General features: G+C 43.0%; 2 protein-coding genes across 3 annotated transcripts; one reads left to right on the top strand and one right to left on the bottom strand.

Annotated features, from left to right (window-relative positions):
- The first annotated feature begins 1,872 nt into the window (after window positions 1-1,872).
- Window positions 1,873-6,578, top strand: LOC144518305 (putative gluconokinase). 2 transcript variants are annotated; one of them, XM_078250877.1, is made up of 6 exons: window positions 1,873-2,101; window positions 2,302-2,362; window positions 3,086-3,116; window positions 3,214-3,300; window positions 4,539-4,582; window positions 5,146-6,578. In XM_078250877.1, exons 2-6 carry the CDS (start codon window positions 2,325-2,327, stop codon window positions 5,513-5,515), a joined length of 570 nt encoding a protein of 189 aa, XP_078107003.1. In that variant the 5' UTR covers window positions 1,873-2,101; window positions 2,302-2,324; the 3' UTR covers window positions 5,516-6,578. The 2 variants fall into 2 exon arrangements, with proteins under 2 accessions (XP_078107003.1, XP_078107004.1); XM_078250878.1 differs by having other exon boundaries at window positions 1,873-2,109.
- A 1,460-nt stretch (window positions 6,579-8,038) lies between these two features.
- LOC144518304 (ubiquilin-1-like) lies at window positions 8,039-20,020 on the bottom strand. The gene is made up of 11 exons (XM_078250876.1): window positions 19,843-20,020; window positions 19,241-19,383; window positions 18,450-18,577; window positions 18,090-18,340; window positions 14,142-14,282; window positions 13,871-14,039; window positions 13,138-13,259; window positions 12,798-12,881; window positions 12,267-12,382; window positions 11,976-12,126; window positions 8,039-11,293 (listed from the first exon to the last, which is right to left on the bottom strand). Exons 1-11 carry the CDS (start codon window positions 19,972-19,974, stop codon window positions 11,150-11,152), a joined length of 1,581 nt encoding a protein of 526 aa, XP_078107002.1. The 5' UTR covers window positions 19,975-20,020; the 3' UTR covers window positions 8,039-11,149.
- Window positions 20,021-20,323: the final 303 nt, after the last annotated feature.

Genomic DNA, 20,323 nt, shown 5'->3' with positions numbered 1-20,323 from the left:
GAGGAGAGCTTGCATCCGTATCCTGCCTACCCACTGTTAGATCTATGGAGGGAGAATGGCTTTTCCCTCTCTCTCTCTCTCTCTCTCTCTCTCTCTCTCTCTCTCTCTCTCTCTCGCACTCAAATTTAAATTATGATCACACGTGTGTGGTGTCAGATCAAGGGCGTAAATCCCAGGGGGGTCGGGGGGGTCAGGACCCCGCCCCCCCATCTAATGGTTGTCCCCCCCCCCCCTAGAAATATCATTAAAACAATGCTGTGTATTGTAAATAACATAATGATGTATACTAGTAAAACAATACAAACCCCAAAAAAATGCTTTTTAAGTTTAGAAACATTTTGTGTCCCCCCTCCCTTGCCTCACAGTGGTTTGGTCCACTGCATGCTGTACCTTAGGATCTGCACTAGATTCACAGTCTCATCGGGTAGTGACAGGAATGTATTAGTAAGTAGGCGGTTCAAGGCTGTTTTATTCACATTAAACATCGGATGAAGTTGTTCTTTTCTCAAATAGAAATGATGCTGAGTAATTAACGAATTAGTCATGACAAAAAGTTCGCTATGTTAGTGTAATATAATGTAACGTTACCTAGCTTATTTAATAGCTTGTTGGATAGAAATGCACCCACTACAACTAACGTTACCACAGCGATAAGCCTAACGTTATGTGTGTGAACTGACATTAGGGTTAATATTAAAGATCTAGAGTTGTGTTTTGCTGAATATGAAGTTAAGTGGCTGATCAGTTAAATATATATCCTCTGTCCCAGACGAAACCTAATATTTATGTGGAGGACGCAAGATCATTTTATAATTATAATATGACCGCGTGGTGAACCTATGAAACTAACTCATTTAGACATCTGACGTTAAAGATTTGTGATAAAATATAAATGATGAAATGAAAAACAGGCATAAGATCCTTTTTCAGTACACCAAAACGCCAAGTAAGTACAATAAGTCCTCATATCAAGACAATTTGGTAACATCTTTATAAGAATAGTGGCTCACTAATTTACATTATAATCAGCTAATTTAACAAGTGTACAAAAGCATTGTATTTCTTTTATATGGGGAAATATTTTCAAAATAAGTCATTATGTTTTAAGGTATTTTTGTGGCTTGATTGTAAACAACTTAGAAATAAATAAATGGTTTTAAAGAAGAATATTTTGGTAAATTTAGCTTTTTCATTGAATCAAGAGAAACACTGAAAAGAAGGATAATGGTACAGTCTCCATGCTACACTAATGATAGTATTAAGGCTTTCATCTGTGTACACATGTCCTCTACGAGTATAATTGTGGCTGAATTATTTGTGTCCCCTTCAAAAATTGCTCTTCAGAAATGTTATGTTTATTGTCCCCCCCTACTGTTAGATCAGATTTACGCCCATGTGTCAGATTGTCAGCTGGTGAATCTAAATCACATGCCCTGTGGATTTTTTATTTACTCAATTTGAGGGTGATTAAAACAAGCCGTGAGGTCTCTGAACACATTCATTTACAGGCTATTTGTGAAATAAGAATGCTCACACCTGGGAGCACATTCCCAGGTGCATAACAGTCCATTTTCATTGAACTGCCTTTAACTTGTGCTGCATAAATGTGAATTTGTGTACATGCCTGTATTACTTATTTATTATTTGATAAGATGATTAAACCTGTGATCAAAAACACACAGCTGGTCAAAACTCAATTTAACTCTGAGATTAGTTTATATAGCCTATTATTTTCATCAATAATGACGTCAAAGACAGTTTAGGTGCAACCAGAGTGATAGAGAAAGACATATATCTCTATGGCTCTGGGTGCAACCATAGATTTACAGTCTATGGGAACAGGACGCTGTCCCTTTAAATGCAAACGTTCTGCGTCATCACGTAGGCTACTTCAGTAAACCTCACCAACCTAAAGGACTGTTTCGTATTTTGCCTGTAAGATGAGAGTTTTGCTAATACCGCAGAATATAAATTCTTATTGCTTTAAGTTGTTTACATACCAGGTTACACCTGTGCATGGTTTTCGTATTAATTAATGACTGCTGTTAAGTCGTATGAGTAGGCTACGATCCCAGGAGCTACGGAAGTCCAACCAGTTCAGGTAGGACGGTAGGTTACATACATCCATAGACTGTTTACATCACATGAGCACTGCTATTATGGTTCATAGACTGTACAAAAAGAACCTATTTATAGTCATTGTTATGGCTACATGTTTCTATGGTAGATATGTTCACATATGTAAGATTTATAGACCATGCGTTTTTGCCAACAGTTACACAGTTTTTTTCCTGCCTTCAGGTGGCTGAAGATCCACAGACAGGATGATCTACATCATAATGGGAGTCTCAGGCTGCGGAAAGTAGGCTGTCACTGTGTATAACGTTACTGTCTGTTTGTTTATTTAGGACAGCCTTACAAGATGGCATCTCACAGAAGAAGCACATTGAGTAGAGTTTGACCAACATATTTAAGTTTATTAAGTCACATAGTGAAAAAGATATGTAGCCTACATGCTTAGTAGAAAATACATTTTATATTTGTTTACATATAGCAGGTGGTGGTTTATCAACTATTAATGTCTCATTACATAACTAGTTTCAGTAGGCTAGACTGGTATCTGTTACAGAGTTACTGAGGAAAGTAGTAAGCAAGCTGCATGCAGCACAGTTCTGTATTGGATGTAACAACAAAAATACCATAGTAGAGCTGCAAGTAAAGCCTATTTTCATTATCTGATTTCTTTCTCGACCAATCAATTAATTGTTTTGTCAATATAATATCAGAAAATAGTGACAGATGTTCATCACCGTTTCCTAAAGCCCAAGCTAAAAATAGTTTTTGCCAAAAGTCCAAATTAACATAAGACAAGGAAAAGCAGCAAATCCTCACAACTGAGAAGCTTGAATTAGGTAATGTTTAGTACTTTTCTTTAAATTATTCCTTGATTCTTAATTTTGAATAATTAAATATATGAGCTCTAAACTACAGCATGTATATGGTGGTAACGTTTTCACTTAAAGCAGTAGATCAGATCAATGTTATTGCACTGTATCAATTCTGTCTGTCTCCATTTCTTATACAGAAGCACCTTGGGGTCCTTCTTATCAGAAAAGGTAACTGGATCCCCCCCCTAGACACACATAAACACACCTCCATCATGTTTCTGCACACAGTATGACTTAACACTGCATATATATGTGTGTGTATCAGCTGGGCTGGCCCCTGCACGAAGGGGATAACTTCCACCCACAGGGGAACATTGAGAAGATGGCTCGTGGTGAGCCACTCACAGACCAGGTAGCCTACTCTGTGTGTGTGTGTGTGTGTGTGTGTGTGTGTGTGTGTGTGTGTGTGTGTGTGTGTGTGTGTGTGTCCGAGTCCTGTCAGCTCAATTTGGATGTCAGTCATTTAAAGAGTGAGCCATCTCTCTTCTGTCATGAGTAGATCATTCTCTCAGACTTGCAGCCACAGAGAACTCAACAAGTGGCTGGAGCAGCTTCACTAGAGCAGACAGTGAAAGCAGCAGTGAGGGAACTGAGCTTTTCATCGCAGCCCACAGTCCTTAAATTCAGTTTAGTGAATTATTTCCTGTTTGTCCAATATTTATCTTTTTTCATGCTGACTTTCAAAAGAAAGCTAGATCTCCAAACAATTGACTGGCTATCTGCCAACATTGGATTTACAAGCCTACAGGCAGAGCAACCCCAGCCAACGTTTGGCATCAGTTTGCTGTTAGCTGTGTTTGGTGGCTCATAATAACCTCCTACTCAGAAATCTTTTTTCAACGGCAGAGAGAATTACCCCGGGACCTGCTCTGTCCAGTGCTTTGGCATGTTTAAAAAAAATACTCAACAGTCGGCAGTCTGCGAATGAATGTACATTTGGGATTACTGTCAGGCAAAACATTTGTCTTTCATGCCAGTATTAGAGTTGGCAGGTTGAGGTTGGCATAACTGAACAGGACATGAGAGAATGTGATTTCTCTCATTCAAGTTCAGCTCTTCATATTAAAGGCACTGGAGTGTGAAAATAAAAATGTGACTCCAGATCAGTTGTAACCAAACTAGGACTGATTCTATTTCTGATTGTAATCAAAGATGTGTTTGTGCTGCCAAGTCTGTCTGCCTGATCTCTGTTTGATTCCCTGAATGGTTCTTTTAAAGACTCTTCCCAGTCAAGTCCATTAAACAGAAAATTGACAGCTGAGCTGACTGGAGTGTAGTTAGTATTTTACTTAATTATTTATGTTTTTCATATCTGAATGTTGTATTTTTAGAGGAGCAACATCTCTACATAGTCTGCACAGTCTGGCTTCACCATTGCAGGCTCAGCTCACCTCATGTTTCCTGTGATGTTCTGCAATGCACGGATTGCCTCTCTGATGGCCGGTGATATGCTGAAAGTAGTGTATGTTATTGGATTCACCTACTGCAAAAGACTTCTTAACCAGGACAACTGCTGCTGTAGACACGGATGAAATAAATAAACATCATGCTATAAAAAAAATATAAAAGTTATGTTGTTTGTCCCTTCAGGACAGATTGCCTTGGCTTCTCAAACTACATGAAGTCATTGAGAGGTAAGAACAAACAAACTTTTCGTACACACAGACTATTATGCACACTCACATGAACATTTTGCACTGAAAACACAACGTACTTTTGTAATGACAGAAATGGAGAAGATGAAGGTTTAGAGAGTGAGAGGGAGCAGCGAGGTAAGGATACAGGCGGCCGTGAAATTGTCAGAAAAAAAGATCAAAAATATCAAAGATGTTTTGAAAATTTAGATGAAAACCAGAAAGGGAGGAAGGGGAGTTTGGGAGAGTATAAACAGATTAAGTGAGTGAGTGTAGAGAAGAGGTGGGGAGAGCTGAGAATATACCACCTCTTTCTTACAATGGCGACATCAAAGACTTCTTTTCAAACTCTTCCACACTCAGTCAGCCTTAATCAGCTCATCCTTGTATCCCTTTTCTCTCTTCATCCTTCTTCTTCTCTGTAGCTGTTTGTGACCAGAGTTCACCTTAAGTACACATACCTTTTTTCATGTTATCCACAACATTTCAGTATACAGTTCAGCAGTATCACTAATTCACTCCTACCCTCACTAACTATGTGCATTTGTGTCTTCCCATCCCAGAGAAAGGGCTTCATGCTCTGATGCTCTTGTGGCGTGCTCCGCCCTGAAGCGCCTATACAGACAGATCCTGCTCTTTGGCTCCAAAGCCCTCGCTTCCTCCTCCGATCCAGACCAAGATGTCCTACCTCCGTCCTCTCCTGATGTCTTTTTTCTCTTCCTACATGGGGACTATGATCTCATTCAGCAGAGGATGGTGGCCCGGAAGGGGCATTACATGAAAGCAGAGCTGCTGCGTTCCCAGTTTGATGTTTTAGAGCCTCCGTCGGCTGAGGAGAATGTGTTGCCACTGGACATCAGGAGGAGCATCACTGACATGGCCATGGAGGTCGAGAAGCACATCGTCAGCCTCATGTCGTCACCAATGCCTTAACCACAGTCTAGTGGAGTCACCACATCTACTTTATATCTTAGTGCAGCTGACAAGTAAAGCTGCACTAAGTTGTGGTGTAAGACCAGAAGGAAGCTTGTGCAGTAGTGAGAGTTTTGGTTTGATCTACTCCATAGCGCTTTAGTACAGAACCTGTGTATATTGCAGTATATTCCTGCTGCAGAGTATTTTATATTGCAAAGGTTTGAATTGGGACCATTAAGTGCTTTGTTTTGTGAATGAGAAATGAACCTCCAATAGTACGCCACCAAGAAAAAGGCTAGCTGTTCATACGAGCAGTTTAATATAGTGTGGATATTTCTCTTTTTGAACTTATGAAAAGGATTGTGGTAGTACTGTAAAAGTTTGCACTAACGATTCACGTTTCAGTAATGTAGGAAATTTGACTGATCTATTTGACAGCACAGAGTGAGTTATGATGGACACATGCCTTGAGCAGAACAGGCAAAATCTTTTTAAAACGTTTTAAACAGTAAAACGAACCTGACCATGCAGAAAATGCACAAAGAACTTTACTGATTAGATCCATTTTTTATGTATTTTGTTACATGGCTATAACAGACATGCAACATTTATGGGGGAAATTGTGTTTATCCCAGTAGCATCAGTATGGGAATATGAAATTAAAATGAACTGATGATGGTTTTGCTTGAATATTTTATCACATGTTTAATATTTAATTTCTCTTTGGTAACAGTCCAAAACCCAAAGATATTTAGTTTGCAATCACATAAGACAAAGAAGCAGCACATCCTCACAATTCAGAAGCTGGAAACAGTGAATTTTTTCTTGATATATAATATATAAATGATTAATGGCTTTTCATAATAGATTCTTATTCATTTTATCGATAATCAGCTAATGGTTTCAGTTCTACAGAGAACCCATTTATATTTCAGAAAGTAATGCTTTTGTCTGAAAACCTAATACGCGTGTTGAATAACTTAGGTTCAGTTTAGTATACACAAAGGACACAATGAACTGGTGGACAGCAGAATCTCACTATAATGATTTAAACTTAATTAAATCATTCTTCTTAATTTAACACCATTGTATTGTTTCATTTGACTCCAGATAATCTTTCCATTACATGTTTCTCTCAACTGCTCTTAAATAGATTTTTGCAAGCGACTGCAAATTATATTTTTTATACCCTTTGATCTGTCAAACCACCTTTCATGCACTGACATCACCTGCCCAATGCACCAACCGATCTTAGAGTACAAGCTTCACACTGAATACGACAAAGTAAAATTATTAAAGGGATTTAGATTTAAAGATGCAGTAGGTAAGACTTATAAAACTAACTTTCTGTCATATTTGCTGAAACTGACCCTATGTTCAAGTAGAATTACATGAAACAGGTTATTTAAAAAAAAATCTGGCTCCTCTGGCACCACCTACAGCCTGTAGTGTGATTTGCAAAAATCCACAGCTCCCTGGCCAGGGGGGGTGTCTAACTGCGTGTCAATCACTGCTCATACACACACATTCATTCTCCCTTGTGGGGGGAGGAGCTTAGGACACAGTTTTTGGGCTTTAGCAGAAAGGGTTTGAGAAGGACTGAGAAGTTGTTGATGTTGACATTTTTTGGCTAAGTCCTGGATCTTCACAGTCCTACCTACAGCACCTTTAACACCTTACTGACAATAGGTTGACCATACTAAAGGTCAGACCAGGTTTAAGGCTTCATCATCCCTGCTTTCTGATCTATAAGCATCTTCAGTACACACACACACACACACACACGTGACCATGACGCCCCCACACACTCAAACACACACACCTCCACTCAGCAATGTAGAGCTGTTTCTGTGGTGCGACCATAGACTGTATGTCTATGGGTGTGACTCATCTGCAAACCTCAACCCAAATATTTTAGGAGCTTCTAATCCAAAAAAAAAAAAAAAAAATTGGCTACTCTAATATCTCACACATCCAGACGAGCAGGCAGGAACATACACACACAGCACTAGAGATTAAAACCCCCTCAGTCTGTCAAGTGGATCACATACACACATCTGATGTCAGAATATGTGTAGTGTCTGTCAGTTAATCCACTATGTCACTGAGAGTAAAGACACAAGTAGGGATGAAAAACAACAACCCCCCCCACGCGCACACACCTGTAAGTATGACTTTATGCTCGTTTGTTATAAGTTTATATAAATAAATGACAGCACAATTTTGCCAGTTGGTCAAAAATAAAATATTTTATGCATAATTCCAGCTATACAGTACACACCAAAACAGCTGATGTTACTGAGGATGTTAAGAGTAACTGCCCTCTAGTGTTCATAGTTAATAGTACACCAGTAGATTTAGAGGTACAGATAATAATAGGATGGTAAAATAACTACTTAAAAAATTGCTAATGACTCATTTTGATGGGATTTTCTCTCAAATTCAGTAAACTGTGTGGTGAATTATATGTATAAATAGTTACACTTGTATAAACAATTACAATGTTTATAATGTTTTTATCAATCAAAGATGGTAAACAGGTTTGTGTTTGAATTGTGTCTTTATTAAATGCTACACTAACTCAGGTTACAACGTTATGTTTTCAGCTTCTGAAATGTGAGAATTTTGCTACATTTCTCTTTTTAATACAATTGCAAATTGGATTTTGGACTCTTAAATGAACAAAACAAACATTGTGAAGACGTCATAGCTTCTGGGAAGTTGTGGAATTTCCAGAAACACTATGTTTTGGTAAGATGAGACAAGGAGAAAACTTACACAACATCTGGTCACTCCTACAGTAGGTCACAGGTCAGGGGATGAGAAGATCTATTTGGCCATACTCCAACACTAAACCTGTCCTGTGTTCAAGTATGAATGTATGTGTGTCCCTAGAGTTTGAGGGAGTCTAGGCTGCTTCATTATGGAATGTTATGTTCTGGGACTTTTAAAGGTCGGTGGAAGCAGGGCAAAGGGGCCTAACACACACCTTAGCCTATTTCCCAGAGAGAGATAGACTGAACTTGCAAAACAATAAGATTTGGGTGAGCATCTGTGTTTGCAGTGCCTATGTTATGGTGCCATCAATATCTTTGCATAACCCAAACTTGACAGTTTCAGGAAGAGATAAATGCCTCTTGGAAATAGACAGACACTCAGAGTTTGGGATGGCACTACATGTAACTACATTGTGGTTAAACTGTACTGTTTAATCCTAATTCTCCTTGATGGAGAGTAAATCAAATGCTTCTGTGCAAGTCTCTCGAACCTTAACATATCCAGAGTTGAACTGCTCCTGAGTTTTTTCATAACAGTTGAGATCGATATTTTGCCTATATTCTGACATATTATAGACTTAATGGTTAATACGTTAAGAAAAACAATCAACAAATGTAATTTAAAATGAAAATGATCATTTGTAACAGCTCCAACTGTACTGTTACTGTACTATTACAGAACTGTTAACGTTATAGTGAACACCGGGACATGGACAAAACATAACACAGGACATCATCATAAATTCATGTAAAATGACAAACAGTGCAGACTGCATTATTAAGGGACAACAGAATCATGTAGACTGACTTACATCAGATCCACAAGTCAGCTATAGATGAGTGAAAGTATGTTGGCTCAGTAAGTTGGGGTTTAGTGAAATCCAAAGGGAAACAAAATGCACAGCTCCTTATGGCACAGAAACACTGTAGCGTGATGTGTTTACTGGAGCTCTGTTGAATATAAGATTAAGGTCAGAAAAAAGAAACCCAGATGTTACTAGTCAGTGCAATGACAGATACACAAAACAGTCTCAACTATGTAACGTAATCTTCATAATCATCAGCATATGTTGTGTTCTAAGTTCCAAAAGGGTTCAAATCTTTTGTTCCGTTTTGGACTCATATAGAATTCTTCTCCTGGGTGAGTGTGTTGAAAAGATTAACTTTGCATATCTGAGATTTCTGTGCCTGTGTGATAAACATGGTTGAAGTTAACCTCTCATTTTCAATAGCCTGTATCTTTTTGGAGCTCAGTATAATTACTTGGTGTGTCTGATCTTTACAGCATGTGGTGGACACGACACAAGAGCAGCGAGGGAGGGAGGCCCACAACAGACTGTGCTCCTGGTTCAATCTGCTGACAGAGTGTGAATCCTCTGTGCGCTTCCAAGAACATCTGACTGTCTCTGGGTGTTACAAGCTCTCATTATTGTCCAGGTGGCAAGATGAAAAGAGGCCTGAGCTTCATACCCAGAGATTAATAATATATGACTTGCCTCTGAATATGTATGCAATTGCCACAAGTCTACAATATGAAGTGGGTTTAAGTACCAGTACGGACCTGCACCAGAGTGATTGTATTCTTTTGTTTTTACCCTAATATTAACCAAAAGCACTCCCTTTGGCTGTATATTTGAATGTTTTCTCATTTATCACTTCATAAAAAGAAAGTCGTCATTTTTAAATGTATTTATATAGCCCAATATCACAAATTTTCCTCAAGGGGCTTTACAATCTGTATAGCATGTGGCACCCTCTATTCGAAAAAGAAAAAACAAGTGTAAAGTGTACTAAGGTAGGGGGTGAATGTTACGCTAGGACTAGTCTCGCATTGCCAGACCTTCCTCCACAGCGCTGCGGAGGAGGAAGGTCTGGCTAGTCCACACAGCATTCTGGGATAGGAGGAAAAAGTGCTCTGGTTTATTGGCATTTCTTTAAACCAGTGGTTCCCAGGGGTCCTTGAGGAGGTTCCAGGGGATCCCAAGCCAAAAGGGGGAAACAAATGTTTTACTTTAACTTTCACTATAATTCTATCCATAAGTAGCACTATGACAGAATGTATGACTATTTTGGTCATGGGTTTCATACACTTTCTGTAATAAAACATCTAAAAGCAAAAAATCTATCCGATGGGGGACCCTGGTGCAAAATCTTATTAAAGGGGGGTTCGTGGTCTAATTTGTGTCAGTTTAGGGGTCCTTCATGTGAAAAATCTTTGGAACCACTGCTTTAAACCAACCACAATCATCTTGGGCGGCGCTAAGCGCCCGATGGAGTAACTGTGCATCTGCAAAATAGCCTCGGGAAGGAACTTGTTTTGGTGGAACGTGTACGTTCAAAAGTTGTTTTAGTCGTCCAACAGAAAACTCAGATTGGACAGATAGTCTAGCTAGCTGTCTGGATTTACCCTGCAGAGATCTGAGGAGCAGTTAACCATAGTCCTCATAAATCGACCGGAGTTTAGAATGCCAACAGAAAGAAAGAGGAAGGAAACGGTCATCTGGCCGAAAAGAGGGACATCCAGCGGAATTTCCGGCAGCAACGGAGCAATCCCGGAAGTGGAACGTCGTGGATATAGACTAAGCTAGGACTGAATAACGGAGGTTAGTAAGGAGAGCTAAGGAATTAGGAATCTCTGAAAGTACAGAAATATGAATATGGCTTGCATGTCTCCTAGGTTTGTCTTTTGTAAAGCACTTTGTAATTGCTGATAATGATATTATTATATATGAGTGTATTGGGTGCTTGTATATAATAGGTATATGTGCATCCACTTATGTATGTATATGTGGACAGAACAACATCTGTGTGTGTGTGTGTGTGTGTGTGTGTGTGTGTGTGTGTGTGTGTGTGTGTGTGTGTGTGTGTGTGTGTGTCAGAGACTGAGCAGATGTTGTATAGCAGTAGTGAGGTCTCCTCCAGTCCTGATGAGAACCTGACGGTTTGCCTCTCGGTCTCCGAAGCCCATTGAGCTCAGATGCTCTAGCTCGTCCTGGAACTCAGCCTCCTCAACATGGACCTGACAGGACAAGGAAGTCGTTGTTTAAAGTCTTCCTCATTACAATGACATGGTCAAAAATAATTAGTAAAGAGGTCTTGTGCCTCTCTGAGAGAAAATACAATTTGACAAAACTTCATGTGTGTTTCTGCTGAATCTGTCATTCACTCTTTCTAAATACAACAAACAGATGAATATATTTTCAAAGATTCAACGACTTTCTGGAGATCACATCATCTATTTAGTTAGATTGAATCTTGTCAAAAAAGTGCTAGCTGCACTGGGTTGAAAGCTATAAAAGGTATACATCTCTTAAACCTCTGACCACATCAATCATCACAGCTGAATGTGGCCAGATGTGGTATAGTAGTAGTACTTTATTGCCTCAAAAGCATGTTGTCACCACTACCTGATTATTAGACTGGGTGCAGTTACTCGCTAAATGTGGTACTGTTTGTATAAGTCCTTAAAAAAAAGTGTGCTATGTAGTGAGCACTGAACCATTATAGGTTTAATATGAGGGATATGTTGTATCATAAACTTCCCTTTTGTGATGATAATAAAACAGACCAGCAATGCAAAGAGAAGTTTCCAGTTGGCTTTTGGCCTAAAAATTTTATTTTCGGGTGATATTTCAAATCCAGGAGATGTTCAGATAAATTACAGAAGCAGACAACAAGATTATAGGGAAATACTGAGATACCCCATGATTGGTGTTAGCCAGCGCCTGTAGCATCTGTTGTACAAACTGGTGCTGCTGCTCCTCTGTCACCGTGGCAACATGAGGACCACTTCCTGATTGGCTGTTAAGGACAGAGCCAGATGCTAGCTCCGGGGCAGCATTAACACTGGCTCTGCAAGACAGACACGTGGTGGTAACTCATGAAAGGTTTCTTGCACTTTGAATAATAGTACTGCTGTTACCCAGCAACTCAACCAGTAATCTTCAGGTTGAGGTGTTTTGTGTGCGTTTATTTTGTGTATCTATACTCACATAGGTATCAGTGCAGGAACTTCTGCAGCCAGAGTCTGTAGGCCGTGTTGGATGTGCAGCAGAGCCTCCATGGCTCTGGGGTTCAACATGGCTGACAGCAGCTCTGGACTCTGCATCTACATATTTATCACTGACCATTAGTAATGAAGATATTAATCATAAACAATAAGCATTGGAGTTTGCACGGAGACTGTGTGGAGATTCCTATGAAAGACTACACTGCTGATAGCTGTATCTGATGATGAAGACTATTCATGTGTAAATCTTTTAATGAGAAAACATTCCAGTGATGGACCATCATCACCACCTTTAAACGCACACAGCTACTGTAAAAGTACATAAGCCACTTACAAAAGAAATATCTCTTTTAAGGATATCTATGTAAGATTTTAAAACATGAGTGTTGATCATACACAATGTATCATTTATAATCACACAACTTGTCCCAATGTTGAGAAAAATCACAATCTAAAAAAAATAAATCTAGTTGCAAGCAGTGAGAGTGTTTAGTAGTGAGGAAAGTAAACTAACCTGTTGCAGGAAGAGAGGGATCTGCTGTCTCATCTGCTGCTGCAGCTGAGGATTTCCTGAGAACAAAGGGTGACTCAGCAGCATCTGAAACAGTATGGAAATGAGAGCTATAAGACCTGAGAGTGTGTAGGATTTGTGTGGAGAGATTAGGGGGATGTGTTAACAAGAAGTAGGGAAGGAGGAGCCTGCTTTTCACACCTCTGAATTGCAGTCCATGTTTTTTTGCAGCCATTTAGATGCCCATAAATAACATAACCTTAAAAATACATTCTATGCAGTTGTCAAGTGAAAATAAGTTGTTTAGGTGTTTGCATCCACCCGTATAGTGTGTTTGAGTCACCTGTGCAGCCAGGTCAGGGTTCTGACCGAGGCAATTGAGGAGACTGCTGACATAAGGGCCAGACAGCAGGCTCTCCATCAGTCCTGGACTGGCCATGATCTCCTCTAGCAGTGACTGCATGCCTGAGGAAAGAGGGATGAGGCCACAGATACAAGATAAACAGAGGAAAATGTATATGTATATATAATATACATATACATTATAATATATATATACATATAATATATATAGCTATAGTTTAGCCCAGGGGGTCTTCAACGTTTTTTAAACCAAGGACCCCTTAACTGAAAGAGAGATGGAGCAGGGACCCCCTACTACTAATATTGTATAAAATGAAGTTGCATATTAACCTGGGCCTACAATAACTTGTAGGGCGGCCTAAAGCCTTTACATACCTTTTTAGTGCATAGAATACTAAGCTATTAAAATAATAACTGTCGGCAGGATTTTATAAATCATCGTTTAATGTTACACATACATGTAGAACAGCGAATCCTTACGATATACTGTATCTGTGGATGTATCTTAGTGACTACCTTACCTATAGGCCAGTAAGCCTATCATCAGTGGGGATTTATATTCGCTAATAATATGTTGGCTTCATGTTAAGACATTTTAATTTGAAAAAAACTTTCAAAAATTAACAATAATTTGGAGGCCCCCCTGAAGTGACCCCTTGTTGAAGATCTCTGGTTTAGCCAATTAAAATGATGAAATGCTTGTATTTTCGTGCCTGCAGTAACAGTGTTCTGAGGGTTTGGCTCAACTCTGGCCGTGGCGGTCCATTCTCTGAGAGGATCCGAGGAGGGACTGGAGACCTGTGGAGTCTCGTTGCTTTCTCTTTCAGTTGGCTGTTGAGTCCCAGATGATGTAGTCACCACTGGAGGTGCTCCTATCTGGATCTGAGAGAGAGTAGAGAAGAGACACCACAAACAACAAATTGAAAACACAAGATAAGTGTGACATTGTCAGAACAGATGTTCACGAAAACATAATTTCCAAACCTGGAAATTCTTCTGAAACCCATCAGAATCACCAGTTATGCTTTCAGGGTTTCCCTGCTCTGGCTGCAAATTGACTAATGCTCTGTCTTCATCATGCATCACTTCCCCTATCACGTCAGGGTTCCTGACACGCTCCATCACCTGGAAAGGGAAGCAAGAGCGAGAAGATATTGAACATTTGAGTGGAAGAAATGAGTCAAGGAGCGAGCAACTATATTCAAGTCGCAGTGAAATATAAAAAAAAAATTTCCCCTCTTTTGACTAATATTTGTCTGTCCTAATCCTAAAGCATGAATAAAAAGACATGTTCAAATGACATATTTTGTCATGAGGATTAGGGCCACATGTGAAAAATGTATTTGAGTTCTGAGATTAAAGTCAGAATTCTGAACTCTTTTTTTTCTCAGAATTCTGACTTAAAACTCCATCCATCCATCCATCTTCATCCGCTTATCCGGGGTCGGGTCGCGGGGGTAGCAGCTCCAGCAGGGGACCCCCAAACTTCCCTTTCCCGGGCCACATTAACCAGCTCCGACTGGGGGATCCCGAGGCGTTCCCAGGCCAGGTTAGAGATATAATCCCTCCACCTAGTCCTGGGTCTCCCCGAGGCCTCCTCCCAGCTGGACGTGCCTGAACACCTCCCTAGGGAGGCGCCCTCAGGGGGCATCCTTACCAGATGCCCGAACCACCTCAACTGGCTCCTTTCGACGCAAAGGAGCAGCGGCTCTACTCCGAGCTCCTCACGGATAACTGAGCTTCTCACCCTATCTCTAAGGGAGACGCCAGCTACCCTCCTGAGGAAACCCATTTCGGCCGCTTGTACCCTGGATCTTGTTCTTTCGGTCATGACCCAGCCTTCATGACCATAGGTGAGGGTAGGAACAAAAACTGACTGGTAGATTGAGAGCTTTGCCTTCTGGCTCAGCTCTTTTTCGCCACAACGGTGCGATAAATTGAATGTAATACCGCACCTGCTGTGCCGATTCTCCGACCAATCTCCCGCTCCATTGTCCCCTCACTCGCGAACAAGACCCCCAAGGTACTTGAACTCCTTCACTTGGGGGTAAGGACTCATTCCCTACCTGGAGAAGGCACTCCATCGGTTTCCTGCTGAGAACCATGGCCTCCGATTTAGAGGTGCTGATCCTCATCCCAGCCGCTTCACACTCGGCTGCGAACCGATCCAGTGAGTGCTGAAGGTCACAGGCCGATGATGCCATCAGGACCACATCATCTGCAAAAAAGCAGCGATGAGATCCCCAGCCCACCGAACTGCAACCCCTCTCCACCCCGACTACGCCTCGATATCCTGTCCATAAATACTACAAACAGGATTGGTGACAAGCGCAGCCCTGGCGGAGGCCAACTCTCACCTGAAACGAGTCCGACTTACTGCCGAGAACCCGACACAGCTCTCGCTTGGTCGTACAGAGATTGGATGGCCCTGAGAAGGGACCCCCTCACCCTGTACTCCCGCAGCACCTCCCACAGTATCTCCCGGGGCACCCGGTCATACGCCTTCTCCAGATCCACAAAACACATGTAGACTGGTTGGGCATACTCCCAGGCTCCCTCCAGGATCCTTGCGAGAGTAAAGATCTGGTCCGTTGTTCCACGACCAGGACGGAATCCGCATTGTTCCTCTTCAACCTGAGATTCGACTATCGACCGAACCCTCCTTTCCAGCACCTTGGAGTAGACTTTACCGGGGAGGCTGAGAAGTGTGATACCCCTGTAATTGGCACACACCCTCTGGTCCCCCCTTTTTAAAAAAGGGGAACCACCACCCCGGTCTGCCACTCCTTAGGCACCGTCCCAGACTTCCACGCAATGTTGAAGAGGCGTGTCAACCAAGACAACCCCTCCACACCCAGAGCTTTAAGCATTTCTGGACGGATCTCATCAATTCCTGGGGCTTTGCCACTGTGGAGTTGTTTAACTACCTCAGCAACCTCCACCAGGGAAATTGATGCCAATCCCCCCTCATCCTCCAGCTCTGCCTCTACCATAGAGGGCGATTAGTCGGATTTAGGAGTTCCTCAAAGTGCTCCTTCCACCGCCCCTATTACCTCCTCAGTTGAGGTCAACAGCGTCCCCATCCTTACTGTACACAGCTTGGATGGTTCCCCGCTTCCCCTCCTGAGGTGGCGAACGGTTTTCCAGAAGCACCTTGGTGCCGACCGAAAGTCCTTCTCCATGTCTTCTCCGAACTTCTCCCACACACGCTGCTTTGCCTCTTTCACGGCAGAGGCTGCAGCCCTTCGGGCCCTTCGGTACCTTGCAACTGCCTCCGGAGTCGTCTGGGATAACATATCCCGGAAAGACTCCTTCTTCAGTCGGACGGCTTCCTGACCACCGGTGTCCACCACGGTGTTCGTGGGTTACCGCCCCTTGAGGCACCTAAGACCCTAAGACCACAGCTCCTCACCGCAGCTTCAGCAATGGAAACTTTGAACATTGTCCACTCAGGGTTCAATGCCCCCAGCCTCCACAGGGATGCACGAAAAGCTCCGCCGGAGGTGTGAGTTGAAAGTCTGTCGGACAGGGGCCTCCTCCAGACGTTCCCACTTTACCCGCACTACCCGCTTTGGGCTTACCAGGTCTGTCCAGAGTCTTCCCCACCCCCTGACCCAACTCACCACCAGATGGTGATCGGTTGACAGCTCCGCCCCTCTCTTCACCCGAGTGTCCAAAACATATGGCCTCAGATCAGATGAAACGATTATAAAATCGATCATTGACCTTTGGCCTAGGGTGCTCTGGGTACCAAGTACACTTATGAGCATCCCTATGTTCGAACATGGTGTTCAAGTTATAGACAATCCATGACTAGCACAGAAGTCCAACAACAAACAACCACTCTGGTTTAGATCAGGGAGGCCGTTCCTCCCAATCACGCCTCTCCATGTGTCTCCATCATTACCCACGTGCGCGTTGAAGTCCCCCCAGCAGAACTATGGAGTCCCCGACTGAGCCCCATGCAGGACTCCACTCAAGGTCTCCAAGAAGGCCGAATACTCTGAACTCTTGTTTGGTGCATATGCACAAACAACAGTCAGAGTTTTCCCCCCACAACCCGCAGGCGTAGGGAGGCGACCCTCTCGTCCCACCGGGTTAAACTCCAACGTAGCGGCGCTCAGCCGGGGGCTTGTGAGTATCCCCACACCCGCCCGGCGCCTCACACCCTGGGCAACTCCGGAGAAGAAAAGAGTCCAACCCCTATCCAGGAGTATGGTTCCAGAACCAAGACTGTGCGTAGAGGTAAGCCCCCACCAGATCTAACCGGTAGCGCTCCACCTCCCGCACAAGTTCCGGCTCCTTCCCCACAGAGAGGTGACATTCCACGTCCCCCAGAGCCAGCCTCTGCTGCCCGGGTCTGGTCCGTCGAGGCCCCTGACCTTCACTGCCACCCATGTGGCAGCGCACCCGACCCCAGCGGTTCCTCCCACAGGTGGTGGGCCCATGGGATGGAGGGATGTCCGCCACGTAGCTTTTTTCGGGCTGTGCCCGACCGGGCTCCGTGGCAAACCCGGCCACCAGACGCCGCTGACGAGCCCTCCATCTGGGCCTGGCTCCAGACGGGGGCCCCGGGCTTCCTCCGGGCAGGGTCACTTCATCCCTTCCTCGATTTTTTCATAGGATTTTTTGAACCATTCTTTGTCTGGCCCCTCACCTGAGACCACTTTGCCTTGGGAGACCCTACCAGGAGCACAAAGCTCCAGACAACACAGCCCTCAGGTTCATAGGGACACACAAACCTCTCCACCACGATAAGGTGATGGTTCCCGGAGAAGAGACAAGAACTTAAAACTCAGAACTCAATAAATTTTTTCACATGGTACTAATCCTCTACTACTGTACACATGTGACCGTGCTCTGGCACACTAAACCCTGCCACTCACAACAAATCTGTACTTCAAACACACACTCCTGCCTTTTTATCCCCACCTGTGTGATAAGATCTGTGTTGTTAAGGATATCCCCCACCTCTGGGTTCGTCTGCAGGAGCGGGTTAGACAGAATGAGCTGTCTGGTTAGTTGAGGGCTGTAGGTAGAGAGGGTGCTCTGCATGAAGCGACTGCCCGGGACACGACGCATCATCTCTGGGTCAGACAGCAGGTGGCTCTCCATCGGACGCTGGAGTGCAGGGAAGGAGCCAGGCCCACTATTTGTTAGGCCAAGACTGCCCAGACCTTCCACTATGGAAATGAGATCAGATCAAAAGAACCAGAGCTGAGTAGGATCTGATCACCCCACAAAGAGGACAGGAAAAAGAAGGTGGGAGTTCCTGTGTTCTGCAGTTCTTACCCAGACAAAGGGGAGAGGTGGGAGACGGTGTGAAGCTATCAGGGTCAGGATCGAGAACGGCTGTAAGCTTTGACTGGACCATTTCTGAACCTGGATCACAAGTGGTCGCAGCAGATAAATGCTGAGACCTGAGAAGAAAGGACTTAACTAAATCTAGAGTTCCAGTTCTATGGTAAACACTTAACACGTGTGGAACATGTGGAAGTGTTGGACTTAAGTCTAATTTGATGGAATCTGACACTAGTGCTGATTACTGTGTATCCATCATGCATTTGCCCATTAGGTAAAATAATTTAAAAGCAGTTGAGGGAAAAAAAGTTTACACAGTAAATTAGGGGAGAATATCATTCATTTCCATTTGTTACTGTGCCATAACAGGTCAGTCTACACTTACAAACATGTGCCACTCTTCCCTAGTAAGGAACTGAAGAGGCTGCTGACTTTGTTGACCTGTAACATTTTTTTAACAAAGGAAATATATGGTACAGTTCTTATATTTAGCAGTGCTTCATTTTTTACCTTAAAGTGACATTGCAAATTTACTGCCGTTCTGTATGATTTTCGGATTCAAGTCAAAGGTGTCTTGGTTTACCAGCACTGACTATCTAACCGTATAGTGCACAAAAGTAACGTGACTTATTTAAAAAGGAGGTTAACACTTAAAACCCAGTCCACCTTGATATCCACATGCTGCATGTAGACTACTAAAACTCACTGCTCACCATTTCTTGGCACATTTTACTGTAAATGTTAGTGTGTGGGCCTGCAGTTCCATAGATGTTTCTGTGTACCTTTGCATCATGCAGAGACTGACTGACTCATCTTGTGCTTTAAGGTGACTCAGGAGTTCTGACTCTGTGAGCACTCGGCCGGAGTGGCTCAGCACCAGCTGCTCTGCCGGGACTCCCAGGCGCTCTGCTAGACCCCATTTCAGCTGCCACACACACACACACACACACACACACACACACACACAGACAGACAGACACAGACAGACAGACAGACAGAGACACACACACACACACACGTTTGTTTCACTATCTTTGTGGGAACCCGTCATTAACATAATGCATTCCCTAGCCCCTTACCCTAACTATAACAACTAAATGCCTAGCCTTAACCCTTACCCTAACTCTAACCCTAATCCTAAAACCAAGTCTTAACCCTCAAACAGCACTTTAACCTTGTGGGGTCCAGCATTTTGGACCCCACAAGTATACTGTATTCCCCGGTTTTTGGACCCCACGAATATAGTAAACACAAACACACACACTTTGTCAGCCAAAATGCGGAATGGAAACAATACTTGCAGACATAATAGCTACAGCTTAAGCGCAAGTCGAGCCATTTTATGCACACAGCACCCAAGCATCAGTGAGTTTGGTCTCCTGACCTGTCTGACGGTACAGCCTCCTCTAACGGTGAAGTATTTGCTCTCTGTGAGACTTTTCACGGCGACGTGGATCGTTTGAGACCTTTGACAATCACCCGGTGCTGTCGGTTCATCTTTCCCGGCGCCTGACATCTCCGTCCTGTCCGCGCTGCTGCCGATAAGGATGAGCGGAGCTGGAGTAGCGCAGAGTCCCGGGGCGGAGGTGCGTGTCTGTCCCGATGACTCGGCAGGAAGTTGTGTGAACGAGAGCCAGCTCTGACCGGACTGCGCAGGTGGTGCAGATACAAATCATTTTTATTATCTTTGGTAGCCTACATTTTATAATGTACAGTTCCTTACATGGGGGCCACTGCGAGCAGTCTGATTAAATAATTTAATTCAATAGTTATGTAATGGAAGTTAATTTAAAGACAGTATGGTACACCTATTAGGCTACACCACAAAACCAGTAATATTTCCAAGACCATACGTCGGATTTATT

This window comes from Sander vitreus, chromosome 5 (genome assembly GCF_031162955.1).
Source record: "Sander vitreus isolate 19-12246 chromosome 5, sanVit1, whole genome shotgun sequence".
NCBI lineage: Eukaryota > Metazoa > Chordata > Actinopteri > Perciformes > Percidae > Sander > Sander vitreus.
Note: the sequence above shows the minus strand (reverse complement) of the source record. Positions and strands in the feature narration are given on the sequence as shown.